The sequence below is a fragment of the Leptonotus elevatus genome, chromosome 13 (genome assembly GCF_054856555.1).
Source record: "Leptonotus elevatus isolate MCC_2025b chromosome 13, RoL_Lele_1.0, whole genome shotgun sequence".
Taxonomy (NCBI): Eukaryota; Metazoa; Chordata; class Actinopteri; order Syngnathiformes; family Syngnathidae; genus Leptonotus; species Leptonotus elevatus.
In genome coordinates, this window is record NC_141251.1 from 1,595,377 (window position 1) to 1,615,114 (window position 19,738).

At 40.9% G+C, this 19,738-nt stretch overlaps 2 protein-coding genes across 2 annotated transcripts in view; both read left to right on the forward strand.

Annotated features, from left to right (window-relative positions):
- Window positions 1-8,496: 8,496 nt before the first annotated feature.
- Window positions 8,497-10,029, forward strand: LOC147163426 (SLC35A4 upstream open reading frame protein-like). Its single transcript, XM_086093770.1, has 3 exons — window positions 8,497-8,565; window positions 9,013-9,111; window positions 9,204-10,029. The coding sequence occupies exons 1-3, from the start codon at window positions 8,551-8,553 to the stop codon at window positions 9,399-9,401; spliced, it is 312 nt and encodes a 103-aa protein (XP_085949896.1). The 5' UTR covers window positions 8,497-8,550; the 3' UTR covers window positions 9,402-10,029.
- A 209-nt stretch (window positions 10,030-10,238) lies between these two features.
- Window positions 10,239-19,738, forward strand: part of srbd1 (S1 RNA binding domain 1) — a 43,175-nt gene continuing 33,675 nt past the window's right edge. Inside the window, exons 1-8 of the mRNA XM_086093769.1 lie at window positions 10,239-10,622; window positions 11,109-11,367; window positions 11,440-11,655; window positions 12,695-12,861; window positions 14,227-14,344; window positions 14,420-14,558; window positions 14,891-14,987; window positions 15,060-15,222. Of these exons, the coding sequence (XP_085949895.1) occupies window positions 10,558-10,622; window positions 11,109-11,367; window positions 11,440-11,655; window positions 12,695-12,861; window positions 14,227-14,344; window positions 14,420-14,558; window positions 14,891-14,987; window positions 15,060-15,222 (1,224 nt within the window). The 5' untranslated portion in view covers window positions 10,239-10,557. The remainder of the gene's footprint in view (window positions 10,623-11,108; window positions 11,368-11,439; window positions 11,656-12,694; window positions 12,862-14,226; window positions 14,345-14,419; window positions 14,559-14,890; window positions 14,988-15,059; window positions 15,223-19,738) is intronic.

The window sequence follows — 19,738 nt, forward strand, 5'->3', positions numbered from 1 at the left end:
AAAACCTCCTGAAACAATATTACTTTATTTTTGCAAGATTTCAACTTTAGTTTATAAAATAATTTTTTTTGTTACTCATAGTATGACTTTACTATTTTTGCAAGATTTCAACTTTTTTTTCTAAAAAAAAACAAACTCCCAACCAAACATGACTTTTCTTAAAAAATAAAATAAAAATACAAGCAAAACCTATTGTGACTGCAAAGGATAGAAAATGGTTGAATTTGGCCTTGTTAGTATGTGTGAACACCATTTTAAATACTGACTGGGTTTAGCATTGATGATTGTCGTCCTGAATCCCCCCAAAAAACTGATTTAGGAGGAAAAATCTGTCACAAAACGCCGCAGAGTGAGCAAAATTGCTGAAATGTGTTCATGCTTATCAGTGCGTGTGTTAAGGGTGACACAACTCAGCATCCTTAAATGTACAGCAAGCACTTGGCAGGTGGGAGATATAATCCAATTATCTGCATCCTCCCCGAGAGAGAAAATGAAAGTGATCCAAAAAATGGTGTCCTTGTGCCAACAAGCTGCAGCTGAAAGACCTTTAAGTCTTTACGCGAAGGCCGCCTTATCCTTCTGCTAGCTACCTGCGTGATTTGACATGATGCTTCTTACACAGCAAGATGACGGCGTGAACTTTCCGAGCAATTTAGACAAAGCAAGTTAAAGATGCGAGAGAAGGATGAAGGGAAAGGTGAATTAATTGGATTAAGAAATGTCCATTCTGAACGTCTCAGGCCACAACAGTAAAAGCTGCAAGGTTGATATTGATAACGCTGTTTGGAAGCGCGTTGAGCTTGTCCAGTTTGGGAATTTGTAAGTCAGATGTCAGTACAGCAAAGGCGTAAATCTTGACCTTAGAAGCAGCTTAAACAAGGAGCTGTTAAAGTGTTGTCCCAATACTTATCAATAAATACAGCAAGAGAGAGAGATCAATATCTAGTCAACTATGCTATTGTATAACCTTTATAAAAATATAACATTGATAGTGATATACAGGATGTGAACAATAAATGACTAATAGCAAACAACAAAACAAAAAATGCACAGAGTTGTATTTGTAACATTTGGCAATGGCTCCCTCTACTGGACATGCACTCATAAAGCTTCCCTTTTTGAGCAGTTTACAATCAATGCCAGTTGCACCTTTGCCAGTTTTATACTCATCGCTTTGACAAATGCATTTAAAAGGGAAAAATACAGGAAAAAGTCGTCGTGTGCACTAAAAATGATGAGCTGCAGTAAAATAATAATATCCTCGGAAATCAAGATCTCAGCATGGATAGGGAAGCCTCGTGCATTAAAAGTGTCACAGTGAAATTGAGAATTCAAACAACGGGCATATCGGCAACAGTTCCACTATGATTTAAAAGTTTGGCCTCAATATCTACAAAAATGCAAGCTCTGTAATAATAGTAAAAATTCCACTAAATCCTCCAAAAAACATAGCTGACGTATTTCACTAAAGTAGTTCATTTATTGCCTGTTTATAATTTAGTAAGTAATCTCCCCATGTCAAAAAGGAAACAAATATATCACAAAGCTCAATTTGATTATCATTTTAAATTACCCGAGTTATGATATTCACCCACATTTTCCCAGATGTCGATTTTCTATCCATCTGTTTTTATTGCTAAAATTTTTGCAGGCTCAAGTTACTAAAAACCTTCACTCTTTTAAAGCCTGGTCTATCGCGAGTGACTGGGAAGTCTACAGACAATAAACAGCCGAGCATAATGGAGAATCCATTTGGATATTGTTGCCCACAATCCATTTAGCTGCACCGCTCATACGCGACACCTCAACACATCTGTGAGCTAATTGCTAAATGCGTTTCCTGCGTTTTCCTGATATGACATGTCCACGCCAGGGGGGATCCCGTCGGTGCCAAATGTGTTCCTCGAGCCATTTTGTGTGCAAACTCGCATGCCTGAGAAGGCCAATTCGTCATGGCAACTTTGTGGATGAGCCCCCGTTCGCATTCCACCATCAAATATTCAACACGCCGCCGCCGCCGTTTTGCATATACTGCATTCTATACCTGCGGGCAATGGTTGTTGCGGTGCTGCTGTTATTTACCTGCAAGCAGCAATCCTCCGTTGACATCAGCCCTCCTGTTATGTTGCCGCTAAACAGGCACCACTTCAGGATTTTTTTTTTTCTCCCAGTGCCAAAAATGCTGCAAATTGGGCTTAACTGGCGCTACACAGACGGTGCTCTCTAAAAACAGTTGGGGCAAAAATGGACCGATCCTCTACTTGGGTCTATTTGACCCATACAACTTTGAGTCAAGAATTTTTTTTTTTTTAGTGTAAAACAACTCATAAATATTGGTCAGATCCTTTACTTTGTTCACAAAATGTTGTCATTTTGTATGAAAATTGGGCCAAATTGACCCATAAAGTGGATGGGTCCATTTTTGATCCATAATTGGGTTACTTTTGACTCAACTGTTTTTAGAGTGTGGGATTCCCTGCCGCTAAACTGACCGATTTCAAAGTGAAGCAAGTTAAAAAGTGCAGGTTCTGGGTTAGAATCTTGACTCCTGCCTTTCTGTGTGTGGAGTTGGCATGTTCGAGCCGTGCCTGTGTCATAAAACCAAGAGAATTACAGGTTGTGTATTTAAAACGACCAAATAGCTTTGCCTTAGAAAAGTCTGTTTAGCTTAATGCTAACAAACAATGCAAAATACCATTGACAAGCTAACGCACAGCACTGTACGCTACAGATATTTGAACACTATTATTTGAACACAATAGACTGATCATATAACAAATACTCAGTGGCATATATTCTTTATCTACTGCAAAGAACGACAATATTATTGCAACTTACTGTGAAATGATGGTCTTTTTGTATTTTGCCTGTGTTAATACTGTCCCCTGGTGGCCAAGGCATGCACACCAGAAGCAATAATAATGTGGTACTTCATTTATATAGCGCATAATAATAATAATAAAATAATGAGACGTGACAAGTTAACTCCATCAAACACCTTGAACCCAAAATAGTCAATTACATCATATGTTCAATTCAACTATTCAAATATCAACACTTTTGATTCCTTAACTATCTCAAGGCTCAATTATCCCGCACTTACATGTTCTAGTTTGTCCCTCTGCGGAGCCAAACACTGGCCGAGTAGTCCTCTGCTGCACGGCCGAAATGACGCTACTGGCGACCGGAATCCCCAACCCGAACCCTTCAGGTCCTGGCTGACCGCCGGGCCCCTGGGACCGCGCAGGTCCATGCTTGTAGAATAGATCGCGGTCGACCTCCCTGAGCTCAGGGAGAGTCCAGACGTCGGGGTTGCCTTCACTCTGGCAACTCCTTTGGGTTCCTCTGCACATGGCCGCGCACGACACACAAAAAAAAGTGGAGCTTCCAGGCAATCATTCCAAATCGGATCTGGACTGGAGGTTGAGCTGGACTTTGTTACTAGAGAGCACAACATCAAGCACTGTGATGACAGTTCCACGTGTGAGACAGCCTCGTGTGATGACGGGGGCGGGTGTGGTCGAGAGAGGGAGGGAGGGAGGGAGAAAGAGGGAGAGGAAAGAGAAAGACTCAGAAAGAGATAGAGAGAGAAAGGAAGAGTGAGAGAGAGAGAGAGGGGGGGGGACGGAGGGAGACGATGGAGAAACAGACGACGGAGGGGAGAGAAAGCAAGAGCGAGAGGTGGGTGTGGTAGAGAGAGAGAGAGAGAGAGAGAGAGAGAGAGAGAGAGGAGAGAGAGAGAGAGAGAGAGAGAGAGAGAGAGAGAGAGAGAGAGAGAGAGAGAGAGAGAGAGAGAGAGAGAGAGAGAGAGAGAGAGAGAGAGAGACGAGAGAGAGAGAGAGAGAGAGAGAGAGAGAGAGAGAGAGAGAGAATGACTGAGAGACAGGGACAGACAGATGGAGGGAGAGGGGGAGAGAGAGAATGTATTGTGTAGTACAGTATTTGTTTCCATATAAAAAAAAAAATATATTAATTGTACTTTCAATAGTATTAAAGGTTTTCTCTTAAAATGCTTTATGGAAAGCATTCACTGAAATATTTGGGAAATTATTGTAGCTTTTTTTTTTTTAATGTTCAAAAATAATTATTACATTTCTAATAGTACAATAATTTCCCAAATATATTCACCCAAAATATCGCAGTAACTAATTTTCCAAATCACTCTCACTATTTCTGTAATTAATTATATAATACGTCCGGTGAAATATATCATAATCATAGATTCTAATAACACTTCTTTATTCAACTAAAAGCAACAGAACCATTTTTAATTTTTTTTTTGTTGTATTAGCTTTTGTAGTAGTTGTGAGAAATGCATGATTGTGAACAACGACAACAAACTCCAGCAGATCAAGCGCGTGATCAGACTCCGGAAACATAACCCAACATTTCTGTCTTATGTCATCTGTGGGTTTTTTTGGCATAACTTTGATAAGTTCTCATAAATGCATCCAATGTAGCACAGTTCTATGCACAATGCGTCTTGTGCGGCTTTCGCTTTCTTTCCGTTGCCTTTTGAGGTCAAATGAAAAGAAGATGCTGTTTTATTGTCTTCTGTGACTCTCACACACTTTGTGTGAAACATGACAGCAGAGTGGCGCAGTGAGGCTGCAGCGGCTTCTTTACCTCCACTCGGCCCTCCTGTTATGCCAAGAAGCGAAGCGCCGGAGCATAAAAAGCCAGCTCGGTGATCATTATCTGGTCAGTGTGAAAGACTCCTTCCTTTAAATCACAGCTGCAAACTCCTTGCCGGAGAACTTCCAACAGACACATTTGGGACGTCGCCACTGCCTGCGCTGCTGACTTTTAAGGAGAAAGCTCCAAACTGCTATCAGTCGGCCTCCTGTCGGTTAAACTGACCCGTTTGAAAATTGGGAGGAAAACTTCTTCTGTTGATTTTGTTGTCTTTGATCTGTTTTATTGCCACTCCCAGGTCAAGAATGGCACCTTGTACATTTAAAACAGCAACATAGCTTAGCCTTTCAGTCTGTTATCTTAATGCTAACGCTACTCACAGTCTTGTATTCTTTATCCTCTGCATAGAACAACTAAAATTAGTGCTGCGCTGATGAGTTAAGAGGAGTTCAGACGTCTCAATGAACTGCAAATCCGTCTGCCTGTCTTATACTGCCCCCAATTGGCCAAAGCGGGCACACCTGAAGGAAAACAATGGCCCTTCAATTGAGAGTATGAAAAAACGTTTTTATTCTATTATTATTATCTGCCCCAGATCAGCATTGTTAAAAGTCATTGATACATGCAATTCTTGGTAATGAAGTGCTGCCTATTCAAGGGAAAATAAAAGATGTGAGGTCTTTGTTACACTTGCTTTTTTTTAGACGTCAGGCTCAACAAGTAGGATAGCCCGTGTAATGTGGCAGCTTGGTTATGAAGTTCTGCCTTGTCAAGGGAAAATACAATTCATTTTCCACCTGCTTGCTTATTTTCTTCATACCCAGGCTATAAAGAGTCATTAGCTTTGTTGTAACCCCCTAGATCTGCCACTGGCTGTCTTTGTTATGAAAGCCGCATTCGGCATTGGCCTCGCAGTAGAGGGGAGGGGTGTGTTGAGTGTTTTATTATTATTATTATTTTTTACAATGTTAACAATTGTAGTAGTAGTTAGTATTGCACTGTGTCATATACTAAGATTAAAATGTCTCTATTATTTTGTCCACCGGCAACCATGATAATAAACATGATCAAATAAAAACTAGGCGCTCATTTTTTTGTAGAATGTAACCCCGGCATGTGTGCGCTTTTCTACATTTGAGAAAGATCCATCATTTCTGCCTTCAAAATAAAGAATAATCTAATAAATGCCAGGCCTTCGTCCAGCAGCTTCCTTAGAATCAATAATGCAATCAAAATAATTCATTTTCCTATCCCAACAATGCTGAGTCACGTTAGGCAGCCTGCCTCCCTCCCATCCAATTTCCCAAATCGTGCTCTCTTTTCTAAATCTCACATTTATGTACGGCGAATCCATTCCGAATGAAGCTTGAACGTCAGCCAATTCATCCTGAAAGCAGCCAAATCAAATGCTTCCATTCAACGCACAATGCATCCGGCAGATGAAAAATCCGCCTTCAGTCACGTCACTTTTAGTTAATCAATCGCGCACTGCAATCGAACCCCGGCGACGCACAGATGATCACAAAGTGGATCCCGTGAGAGATGGCATCTTATGAAAACATAACTTCCCATATGAGACGCAGCAGGGGGGGGACACTTGAAACTTGTGATGAAAACAATCAATGCCAGCCAGCACGTCTTCTTCTCAACAAACGCCGCAACTCCCTTGAAGTGGATCCAAAAATCTGATGATTATTAAGGAAGTATGATGATATGTAACGTTAAATTGTGCGAGTACTGTAAGTAATGTGGAATCCGACGAAATATACCCCGCAAGGCGTGACTTGACGCAAGTTGACATTTGAACGGTGTAAATCGGAAGTATTATGTGAGAGTTGTTTCTCGGTAAAAAAAAGGGTGGAGAATAAAAATCAAAATCATCAAAAAGTTTGTAAAAATGACTTTTGTACATACAGCTCTCACATAAGATTGTGCCGGTTTACTTAATGAAGTGGCTGGGGAAGTTCAACCCCCCAAAAAAGAATAAAAAACTTTACATTTTTTAATCCATTTTCCCCACTGCAGGCCTCATCTTTTGATTTTGCAGGTCGCATGAATCACATTTTTAGAGGGGCCTCAACTTGTTCCAACACATTTTTTTTTAGTTTCCACAAGGAGTCCCTAAGCCGACTCCCTAAAACGTACTCACGCCTGCAACTGAACAGCAAGTTGGCCATTTTGGTTTGAAGCAACCATTTTTCCAATCCAGGGCTTGTACTTGACGAGCTCTCAGGGAATTTTTGCCTAAATGAGCTGTGATTAGAAGCAAATATCCTCGACAGATGGGCAAACCTAATTTGTAGAGATTTTTTTTTTTTTTGCACGCACATTTGAATGCAGCATCAAAATGTGATGATCATTTAGAGGATTCGTTATAAGAAATAAAAAGAGGGGCCTGTAACTGTTCAATTTTTGTTGAATGCAGTTAGTCAAGTTTTTATTATGACAACTGATTGACCATAAGAAAGAAAAAAATGAACCTCCCTACTGGAACGTCTTCATGTCCTTAATGTCAAATCCATTTAATGTAAACATCAACTTCCGGCAGATGCATTAGATAAAACCTCAGTATGATAATTAGCAGCGAGAGATGAGACACTTACCGCCATCGCTCGCCGCTCCCGACTCTTCCCAGCTTTCAGGACAGCGGAGTGTGTGTGTGTGTCCTCGTGTTGGACACGCTCTAAATACCCGCACCGCTTTGTGATAACCTTCAATCAGGAGGTTAATGGACATTCTGCCCTGACGAGGATTAAAGACTTCCTAAGTGCCACAAACGGAATCGTTACTGCAAACTCGTCTCCTTAAATGATTGTGTACCGTGACGTTTCACTTCCATCCATCCATTTTCCAGACTGCATGTCCTCATTAAAGGTCGCGGGCGAGCCGGGGACGAGCCTAGCCTGATCGCCGGGTCAATTACAAGGCACACATTCACACCTATGGATACTTTTAGAGTTTTCAATAATAGTAGGCTCATTATAAGTACTGTAAGTGAAAGGAAGCGCTGACAAAACGGACAGTCGGACGCCAATGTGTTGGTATCTACAGAAATCTAAGTTTTTTTTTTCTCACTGTTTGTAGGAACTAAGTCATTCATCTCCTCTGATGAATGGATCTGCCACGACTCTTGTGATGCTTCTGCACAATTCTTCTCAATCCATTTCCCCACAGCCAATGTCTCATTATCTGCGTTCGCTCATGCAGAGCGCCTCAGAGCGTTTGCAAGAGGACCGACTTAATTAGACACCTTTCCTCCTGGCGCTCCCTTCTACTTGCAGAAAGTGGCAGTAAAGCTTTAAAAAAAAAAAAAAAAGGCATATTATGATTTTTTTCCCCCCACAATTGAAACCCAATGTTCCAATTTAGCTTAACATGTAAGTGACATGCTTTCATTAAAACACAACAAGGATCAAGAATTACGGCATTTTACCTACTCAATTATTAGTCTATCAAGCTATGACAAATCTTTGCAGCAAGCAAAAGTCAATGCAGGTCTGCTTACCTTTTGGGTTTGATCTGATAGCAGACTGTGAGTGTTTCATATTTTAGTGCATGATAGGCTTTTAGACAGTGAATTCTGGCGATTTGACACCAAAGCGAGTTTAAGTATGGAGCAGTAGGATTTGTGTATGTCTTATGTGTTTTTTTGTTTGTTTTATGTTTTTTTTATTTTTTATCGAAGAGACCATCAAATATTTTATATTCAGAGTAAAAGAAAAAGGTTGGACGTATATAGTCAAAAACACGCAATATTCCTCAAAACGAAAAGGGAGACCGACGAGGCCAGTTTTTAAAAGCTCTAAAGTTTGGAAAATTATAAATTCATGACTTACAAGTAACTGTAGGGGGCAGTGTGGTACTCGCAAATCAACTGAAAATGAGCGAAGAAGCTTAACCCAAGTTGGAGCAAAAATGGTGAACAACAAGGTCGGTAACTTCCAATAAGACATATTTGGTTCTATTTATCACTATTAAAAACAAAACAAAACCTCATTATCATTGGCCAAGTAACAGTAGAAATCGCTGCTGACGTTTGGCAAGATCGATCATGATGTAGCGTAGCATCGTTAGCTTGGTAAGCTAACATACAGCTCTTCCACTTTAGGACATGAATTACGAGTTCGCTAAATATCGGACTAAAATGACTCTAGTACTTCTTAAACTGCTGAAAGTCTGTCTGCTAAGCACCGCCACGTTTCAACTAACGAGGAAAGACCAGGGCAGATAGTTTTGCTTGCTGCGTTTGTTCTTATAAGCCAGTGTTAGACAGTTACAATTACCTTGCAATGAAGTATCCTATCGTTAGTTACCTGTCGTTTATATGTATTTATAAACAGCGCGTGTACAATGTGTGTGTGTGTGCTTTGTATTTAGGGTACTCTGGGCCAGCTGAAGGACCTGGTGGAGCTGAAGGATCAGCTGGAGGACATCCAGAAACGTGTGGAAGATGAGTTTCAGGCTGGGATTCCCGCTGTAAGTACCTCTTACCATTGTACCGTACATGTTAACATCCACATTTCTCTTGCCTGATCGGACTCGCCATCTTCTCTTCATATCATACTCAGGGCGGCAGTCTACTGGCTTCTCCCTTCCTGAAGGGTTTCCTGGCCGGTTATGTGGTGGCCAGGTTCCGCTCGTCCGCGCTACTGGGCGCAGTGGTCGGGACGTGCACGGGAATCTACATGGCACAGAATTATAAGATTCCCAACGTGGAAAGCACGGTTAAGGATTACATCAACAGTTTGAAAGGAGGACGCCGATAAGAAAGGATGCTACGGTTGTCTGCTGTTTGTCTTGTTTGTGTGTTCTGCCTCATGGAGTCAACTGTAGTATGGGCTGCCTGCACTATTTAGGGATTGTATCAAACTTTATTGCTCTGTCAGTTGCTTGTTTCGTTGTGCAGGAGTATGTTTGTGTCTACAGTTGATTGTTATTGGTCAATTTTTGGGAGGAAACGGTTGTGTCATTTTTGTCATTTCTGCAAAAATAACTGTTTACATTATATGACAGTGCTGAAGTAAAAAAAAAAAAAGTTGCTGACATTTATAAAAATATAAGTGCCTTCTCTGGTGTGCTGTGCAATACCTTTCCTTATGGGATTTGTTTGCCCGTTTTAATATGCTGGAATTGTCAAATATTGCACTTTGTGTCTGCCATTTTGACTTGAAATTGTCAGAAAAACATGTTAGTGACTGGAGCTCTGAATTATTCTGTTAGTTTTTTTGGGTGTGTGTTTTGCATGCTTGCCTTTGCATATCGAAATATTTTTATAGTTTAGTTTTGTGAGTTACTCCTGGGATCAATATATTGTATCTATTTCTATATCTTGCTGAAAATGATCAGCTGGTTGACAGTGCTGCATCTCACTCTGTCAATAAACGGGTAATAGGATCCTTACATACGTGTGACTTTTTTTGTTTGAATAATTCATTTTAATGTGAACACTTCATTCAGAGCCCAAATCCATGAATGATAATAAAAAATATCTATCCATCTGTGTGCTAGAGTGTTGCAATATCCCCTCAGTGCCTTTAGGGGGCGACAGCGTGCGTTAAACCGACGACGCTTCTTGTTTACCTTGTGAGAAGAAGTTAGGCCGTTTGTGGAATTTTTCTCGAACCGGTCAATTTGCTTTCTGAAATGCTGCGAATTATCAGCGAAATAAAGGGAAATATTTATCTCGTTTGTAAACGTCGCGTCGAGCGAAAACGTCAAGTCCAAGTCATCGTTTGCCGTCATGACAGTGAGATAGCGACGCGCCAAATTTGAAATCAGCTCGGCTGTTTGACTAGCAAAGGATAATAACCTCAACCAAGCCTTGAAAGAGCTAGCCAAATAAACGACAGCTTTAACTATTACCTCTATTTTGCGTCTAGGTCACTATCATACGTCTTTATACTTAATTCTCCTGTTAGAGAGATGAGTCGAAGAGCAAGAACCACTGTCAAAGTGACCTACGTGGAATTGGTTTCAGACGAAGACAGGTGAGATTTCACTTATTACTGCTTTTTAGTGGTAAGTTCGCCAGGTAAGTGTTCTGTAAACTGAAATAATGATTATCTTAATATCCCACAAACGTATTTAGTCTTGTGTTAAATCAAGGCCTGTTTAGTTGAACACAAATCTTTTCTGTTTTATGACTGTTGTTGCCAGTCATAAAACAGAAAATATTTGGATACACAGATTAATTGAGCCCGCTGCCGTCCCTGTGAAAGAGCATTTGCAGTAGTTGTTTTGCCTGCCACTATACATAGCAAAAACTGGCATTGACGAAAAATGGAGGCCATTTCAAATTTTGAAATATTGTTGCATACAGTATTTGCCAACATTCTGTACTGCTATACCTTCATGGTCAGGCTTCTAATGGGTTCACGTCACCCTCTCATGGTGTTCTCCACACAGTTTCTTTAACTTAGTTTTGAGTAGCAGAGACGTTCAATTAAATGGTCTATTTTGTATACCTCCGACAGCAATCACGGTGACAATGAAGAAGAATGGAAGCCACCTGAGCCAAAGGCAGTCCCCAGCGCCTCGGCTGCAGGTGAGAAGAAAGCCTCAGAGAGAACCGCCAAACCCAAAGTGCCTAAAAAAGAGGCTGCCAAGAAGGGCGCAAAAAACCCTAAAGCTGGGCTAAAGCGACAAAAGCTTGAAGACAAAGCAAACGTAGAGGCTGGAGATGTACAATCAGGATCAACAGAGGCTGGACCAAGCGTCAGGACAAAAGAAGAGGTGTAGTATTCTTACACTGAAAATGCTTTGTTTTGTTTAATTGCTCATTGGGGATCTGCTTTTCCTTTTCAGAGGATGTCATTTACCGTCTCAAAATCAGATACGTGGGCCCAGGAAGGCTCGTCATTTGCTGGCTTGACCGCAAAGAAAGAAGAAGAAGATGACGATGACTTCACCTTTGACGAGCCAGCGCTGAAGAAGCAGAAGACGGGCTGCCAATCATCTGTCGAGACCAAACAGCCACGATCGGTGAAAGACGACCTCGGTATGAAATGGGACCTGATTGAGGTATTTTGTCTCATTACTGTTTTTGTTTTTAGAAATGAGCACGCAAACAAAATATTTACTGGTCATTACATGATTGGATGAGTGGGCAAGCACTTCACAGACTCAATGTCTATGTCTCAATGGCCTCTGACATACCTTTTTAATCTTTGTCTCTCAAATAATGTTATTCCTGCGGTTTGGAAAAGTGCATATATTCTTCCTCTGTTTAAAGAAGGTGATCAGTCCTCAATAATTATAGAGCAATATCGAAACTGTGCGTTCTTGCAAAAGTTCTTGAAAAATTTGTAGCTGAACATCTTAAAAACTATCTTGAATCTCATGGCATTCTATCAAGATAGCAATCTGGTTTTCGAAAGAGACATAGCACAATAACTGCTGCTATGTAAGGTAGTTAATGACATTATTGAAGCTTTGGACTGTAAAAAATATTGTACTTCACTTTTTATTGACCTGTCGAAGGTCTTGCTTAGGAGACTCAGTGACATTGGTCTTTGATGCTGCTGTCTATATATATATATATATATATATTTTTATTTGTCTTAGAGAATGCAATGTGTACACTTTGCGGGATTGTCGTCCCCCTACTTTCGTGTTTCTAAAGGCGTCCCTCAGGGATATGCAAATTAATTAAAGGAATGAATGAATGGGTCATTTTCATATAATTTCATCAATAAGGTACAAACAATTAAATCCAATTAGTGATGTAAATGTCTCGCATGCTGTAAAAGCTGTGCTAAAAGTCAAATTTTCCAAAAGTTATTGATGTTTTTTTTTTTAATTGTACAGTAAAGACATGCAATTGTTCCTACATTTTCACAAATTAATATCTCAGAAATAACATTTCTTTTGCTGCTTTGCGATTGCGTGAATGCAAAATTCAATGGGGTGTCTTCACTGTTATTAATCAAGTTATATAAAAATGACCATCGTCAGAGAGGGATGAAATAGAACTCAATTTTACAAATTGGTGTCCCCTTTAATGCTGACAGCAACATTTCGATGTACACGTCATGACATGGATGCGTGTGTGCGCGCGCAGGTGCTGTCCGTGCAGACGTGCGTGGAGCGCTGGGTGTGCGCTAATGTTGTCACGTTGCTGCGCGAGGAGAACACGGTGCCTTTCATGGTGCGCTACCGCAAGGAGATGATCGATCGCATGGACGCCGACTCCGTGCGCGATGTCCAGCTGGTGTACGAGGAGTTATGGTGAGCGGCGTAAACAACGTCCTCTGCGGATGAGCGTCCCACATCCCTCTTTTGTCCATTTTCTGAATCTCTTCAGGGTAACGAGTTACAGTTGATGACGCCTGATGGCTTCAAACAAGCTGCTAAATATGCTTTATCTGTTTTACAATATGTATTCTATATGTTTTTATGTGATGTCGGCAATGTGTTGACATCCAAGGAAATTTAATTGGCGCAAACCTCACCGTTTCAAAACTTATTGGTTGAGGCAACCATACAATACATTTGTACATACACTAGGTTGCATGTTTTATGTTTGACTGTAGGTGGCGCCAACTGACCATCTTTTAGAGTCATCTCATTGAAGGCGTCACAGCAGAAATTTTCACTCAAAAATGTGCATACACATAAAGTACAATTTACAAGAGTCAACAAAAAATCAATTTTAAGACTTAATTTTTTTATTTTTTTTTTACCCACAGCAGTTGTGGAAGACTTTAAAGGTTTGTATATCTACAATATAATATAGGGGATTCAAGATTGTATATTACTATAACAAGGTTTTTTTCTGGCTTAAATGGAGACAGAGGTGGTATCATCCGGACTATGATGGGCGACTACCGATACCAGGAATCTGTATCGGTGCCGATACCAGTCTTTTTATGACCGTTTTACGATCAGGGACAAGAAATTAGAAATTATATGAATACAAAGTTGCTATTAACTTCATGCAATTTTAAGGAAAAATAATATATTGGGATATATCGGTCTTTCTTTAAAATCATCTGTCATTTATGGGTGGGGAATTTTATTTACTAGTGGCATTGGTATTTGGTATCAATACCGGTGACTACTCAAGAGTTTCGTATCGGTTGGGAAAAAAGTGGTATTGAACATCCCTAATCCTGACCATGCGCCATGACGTGCATGTTTTCAGTCAATTCAACTGACTCACTTTCATTTTTTTACAGGGAACATATCATAATTCCATGTTTCAATAATTTGGATAATAGTTCCAATACGAATATGACTATTATCATGTTAAAGCATTCATTCATTATCAGTCAACTCAGGCTGGAGGTGGCGAGCAAATAAGGTGGAGGTGGCCTCCTCTGAATTTTGTACACAGGAAAAACACTGTATAATGTCGCAAGTATGTCCAACCTTGTTGCAATGCATACAACTCGTTTGCACATCATATAAGCTAGGTATATATTTTTGGAAATTATTTCAAGAAATGTCAGCCCAAGCGCAGTGCTGAGTTCAGGAGTGGATGGTATGAAAGATCTTCTCAGAGACAATTTTCATTGTGAGCTAAATGGCTACATTGTTTGATAATTTTTTTTTAAATTCATGTAACGCAGCGTGTATCATATCTTGTCGTAGCGCTTTGGCAAAGAAGACCCAGTCCGTGATCAACACCTTAAAAAAAGACGGCGTGTTGACTACTGAACTTGAAAAAAGCCTGAAGTGCTGCCGGTCTGCTGATGAACTGGATCACGTGGTCAGAATATCATTTCTAAGGACTAAAATCAAACATAAAACAAAGCGCGCGCTCAAACTATCTTTTTATTTGCAGTACACTCCTTACAAGAAAGGATGCAAGGTGACCAAAGTGCGCAAGGCCAAAGCGTTGGGCCTCGAGGCGGCTGCCATTGCCCTGGTGGAGGCGCCGGACACGCTGGATTTAAGTACATGGGTTCAAGCCGGAACAGAGGGTGCGACAAACACACACACAAGTATTAGTAACTCGTAAATTCGTCTTGTACTGTAATTTTGGTGTTTGTTATTCAACAAATGATTTGGCTCTTTGGGGGCCTTGACAAGACGAAACACTCCCATTTTTTTGTAAGTGCAAGTATCCTGGTGGCAATGAACATTTTCTCTTATCTTGAAAACAAAACTCCCAAAAAGAACTCAGTAGCGCCCTCTGGAGAGTTTGGAGAAATCCTCTGACACCAGTTCCACTAATAGACACGAAACTTGGTGGAAACAAGTCAAACATGAACAGAAAGTCACTTTTTGTCATGTTTGTGTGTTTTTGTGTCAGGTCTGTCGTCCGTGCAAGAAGTGTCAACCGGCGTGCTCCATATTCTGGCCTACACCATCGCCAAAGACCCCGAAACCCTCACCTATGTCAAAACATTGTGAGAGAGCACATTCACGCCAACCTAAGCCCGCCATCTTTCCTCTCCTTCAATATCACGCTGCATCTGCAGGTGCGAGAACGACGACGTGCGCCTCCACTCATCGGTGACCAAAACTGCCCTCAAGGAGAAGGAAGAGAAGAAGGCGGCTCCGAAAAACAAAAAGCAGGATGTTGACAAGTTCAACCTCTACTTCGACTTCAACGGCTCTGTCCAGCGCATCCAGCCTCATCAGGTATGCCACCTACACCTTTCTTTCTTTTTTTCCTTCTTTCTTTCTTTTTTCCTTCCTGCCTTCCATAAAGTCTTCATTCTGACAAAATACCTTGGTGCCTTGATATACAAATTGAATTTGTTTTGTGACCATGTTCGAAATGTTTTTCCTTTCTTTTTTTAATATGGAAAAATAGCATTCTATACTCTTTCAGTTTATGGAAGCCGAGTTACGGCATACTTTGAATATCACGAGTGTGCTGGTGTGGCCATCTTGGCTACCAGGAGGAAGTATAATAGTCATGCAGACACAATTGAAGAAAAATACTACTAAATTAAATTCTGCTACTACGAGTGACTCAGTAAGATGCTGTAATAGTCACTTTTATTTTCTCTGCTTAGTCAGTTTGTCCTTATTGTTAATTTCCTTGTATGTTTAATGAGTTGTCAACATACTTTAGGCTCCTTCTGGTTTAAGTAGTTCTTGTGTAAAATAGTAAAAAGTGTCAATCTAAATCGGGCCTTGTTCTCATTAAATGCTCTTGATTAGATTCGATGTGCAGGAAGTGTTTTGACTTTTTCAATCACGTGTTAGCAAGTTAGCAACACATGCCATTTGTTTGTGCCCCGTGCGTGAGGCTGACGGACGCCAAGCCACGTCAGTGGCGGTTAGCCTCGTTACCCCCCCCTCTGTAGCACTCCCTTTTACCCCCCGCCACCCCCTAGTGACTGGTGGGTTACTCAGAGTTGGTCCCGGGCCTCATATGTCAGCACGGCTCCCGTCACCCGCTCCCGCCTCTGTGCCGCACCAACACTCTCTGGCAAGCGGGCTCTGCCCTACAGTCTTTAACTAACACACGCACACACACAGCCAGCAAGTCCCCCCCTGGTTCTCTCCTCTTAACATATGTGACATGTCCCCCGTCGACATGCCATTGGATGAGAGCGCCTGACTGACAGGCGTTCTCCGGCCCTGGCAGCTCGAGCTGCCCCGAGCGCCGGGAGAGAGAAGGAAGGAAAGAAGAGAGGGAATGAATGAAGGAAGAGAGAGAGAGCACGGATGGAAGAGTGTTCGTCAATTAACACCCCCCCCCCCCCCCCCCCCCCCCCCGCAGCTCCTCTTCTCTCCCGCCCACTTAATTCGATGACTCGCTTTTGTCACGGAGCGTTAATCCACAGTGACCCTGCTAGCTGTTCGACTGCGGCTAAAATGAACCTTTTCTTGCCGTCAAGTCGTCTGGTGCGGAGTGGCGGCGGGGAGGGGGTAGCAGGTGGGGAGACAGGAAACGGGCTTTGAGGAAAAAATGTGTAATACTAGTAATTAGGGCTGTAACAGAAACTGGTTTGGACAATAAAATCAGTTTTTCATTTAAAAGATGGAGTGCATAGAACCGAATCACATTGTTCCAAATATATCGAGAGACGTATCCAATCGTCTTTTATTGGAGAGATTATTTTTAGAAGGAAATGGCACGTTTACAGTACTGTGACAAGTTCATTAAAATTCATGTCAATTCATGTAAAATAAACTAAACCGAATCGAATCCTTCAACTTTCAAATCAAAGAGTCCTTGAATCATTTCGCACCACGTATCGAAAACCGTATTGAGTCATCTTTCGTGGAGAGATGCACACCCCTACTAATAATACCATTATACTTGTACATTTGTGATAATAGTCATAACTTTGTGAGGAAAAAAAGTATTATAAGAGTCAAATCAAGATTTGGTGGTAAAAAAAGTTTTCACATCACAAAAATAATGTGAGAAATCAGTTTTTCCATGTTTTACTAATAAAGTTTAGGGAGAATAAATTCATATTAACATCATCATCAAGATGAAGAGTTAACATAATTGTGCTGAGATTTGTTTTTGACGTTGACACATTAAACTTTTAATCGTAGTTAATCGCATGACTTCAATCGTTAACTCATTATTGATTGCACATTTTGTATCTGTTCTAAAGTTTCAAGTTTTCATACTCTTGTTAACATAAGAGGAAAAAATGATAAACTAAATATGGCTCCATCTTTTAGTTATTGATACAGTAATTTCATAATAATTCGTAAAATTGAGTTCAAATATAAAAGATGTATAGTACTGTAAAAATCAACACTGGCTTTCCAAGTATGTTTTTTTTCCATTAATCTTGCATTCAAAAAATTAGTGGCGTTAAAGGAACTTTAACTCAAAATTAACACGCTAATATTGACACTCATAACGACAATACTGTTGAAAAAAACAATTGTGATCTTTTTTTTTTTGTTGAGGCTTTTTAAGTACTTTCCGCATCACTCCCGATTAACTATATAGGCCAACGACTCCCACTTGAAGACTGATTGAACAGTTTGATAATTGAATCAATATCAGTCTGTTGAGAACTCACGCAAGCTCGTCTCGAAGCATAATTCTTTTGACGTACGCGGACGGCGAGCTGCGACTTAATCCCGGCCATCAGATTTGATTTTAAGGCTTTGTCGTGAAGAGGACGCGTTCAGCTCATAGCTATAAGCAGCCGGCGTACGCCAGCACGGATTTGCGGGCCGCGGTGCCACTCGCTCTGCGATCAATCGGTAGCTAAGCGCAGCAGTCAGGGGCTCGCCTGCAGACGGCTCGGGATAAATGGAGCTGCTTCATCAATTAAACGCTGCGCTTTGATGGACAGGTGGAACAAGTTTGTTTTGCTGGCTTTCGCGTACAAGCGCAACTTGTACTTGGATTCTCGTAGAACAATTACATGTCAATTAACCAACAATTTCTCCTTTTGCCTCGCCAGTTTTCTTCCATTTTGTTAGCCTCTACCTGTAATTTAGCAATTGAGAACAAAAATGTTATGTTCTGGTCTTTTCTGTCCTTTTCCAACAGGGCCAGCCGCCAGACCAATTAATCAGCTCATGGCCGATATTAGTTCTTTTTGATATTTTAGCCGATTTTTTTCAGAACAATTTTTTTTGCCAATTTTTCTCTATTTTAGAGTTAAATATGTGCTAAATGAAAAAGTAATGAAAAACAGTCAAATGTTCTGCCTCTATTTCATATCTTTATTATTGTCTGTATTAAGGGACCCAAAAAGGAATTATTTTGTTGATTATGCTGTATATATATATTTTTTTAATTAATCGACTGATTAATTGGTTGTTGGAATTCTGCCAAATATCAGAACCTGCTTTGGCCTAAAAAGAAAAATAATATCAGCTGTGCCTTAATTTCCAACCTCACCTCAAAATTTGATGAAAATCTGAGAAATGAAGGGAAATATTTTTTGTGGTTGTTTTTTAAAATGGAATAGCCCAATAGGAACATTTAAAGAATTTGTGCAGTACGATACACCAGTTTTCCATTCTGCTCTTTTTTTTCTTCTTGCCTTTGTGTCAAGTGAAAGTCCATGTGTGTTTGTTTTTAGGGTGTAACTTAAGCGTGTCAGAGGGACCGTCATGGTGTGGGTGCCATGTTTATATAAAGATGAGCGGAGCCTCAATGGGGCCGCGTTCCCTTGTGATGACTGATCCCCTCTTGTGCTTAGTCAGTGTTTATCCAGAATTGAAAAATGTGAATTGACTGTAGTTGCAAATGTAAGTCTCATTGTGTATTACAAATATAATCGACTCAGTATTTTTGAATAGATAGAATTTTGAGAAAAGTTGTCGCGAGAGATCTTGTATAATCAAAGTTCGACCTTTATTGACCTTAAATGCCTGATAAAATGAATGCATGAGTGTTTGGAAAGCGCCTTGCGTCCCAGTTGTGTCATCCGGGTCAGCGCTTGTGCGAGTGTGTGTGTGTGTGTGTGTGTGTGTGTGTGCATGGTGTGGATGGATGTGTTGATGACAGTATTCCTCTAAAGAAAGACGGAGACAGACAAGGAGACAGCTAGCGAGAGGACAGCGGTTGGCCGGCTGCCCCCCCCCCCCCCCTGCGGGCTGTTTCTGCCGCTGCCGGACGGCCGATGACGGCGGTCTGTCTGTCTGCTCTCGTCAGGAGCTGGCCGCTACCTCGCTACCTGTCACTCTCGGGCCCGACTTAATGCGCAAATACACACTTCTCGCTCTGTCTCTCATCACCCTTCCTCCCGGATCACCCGCCGTCTCCGGCTAGTGACCCAACCCGGGCAGAAAGTGAGGAACATGCAGGCTCGGCTATGGAGTTGTTGTGAGACGTTTTGGTATTTTTGGATTGTTTTGGGGAAGATATTTTCAATTCACTGCAGTTCAATTTAATTTATATAACGCCAATTCAAAACAGTTATCTCAAGACATTTAGGCTACCTACATACAGACCTGAGACGGTGCGAGGCGGCCGTTCATCTGCCTCCCTCAACTGTATGAAAGCGTAATAATAATAACTAAGTCAATAGTTTTTCAAAGTGTAACAGAAAAACATCGCAGATAGAAATCTGAACTGAAAAAAAAGAAAGCAGTCTTGTAGTCTGAATGTAAACTGCGTCAAAGCAGGTGGTTGTCCATTCAATTTTGATTCACAAGAGTTCAATTGGATTTTTGTTTTTTCATTTGATTCAATTCAATCCAATATCGATTAATA

What these genes read in the sequence shown, in the direction of transcription:
- LOC147163426 (XM_086093770.1), top strand. An exon ending in TTCAGGCTGGGATTCCCGCT is followed by an intron (nt 9,112 to 9,203) that starts GTAAGTACCTCT and finishes TATCATACTCAG; the next exon opens with GGCGGCAGTCTACTGGCTTC.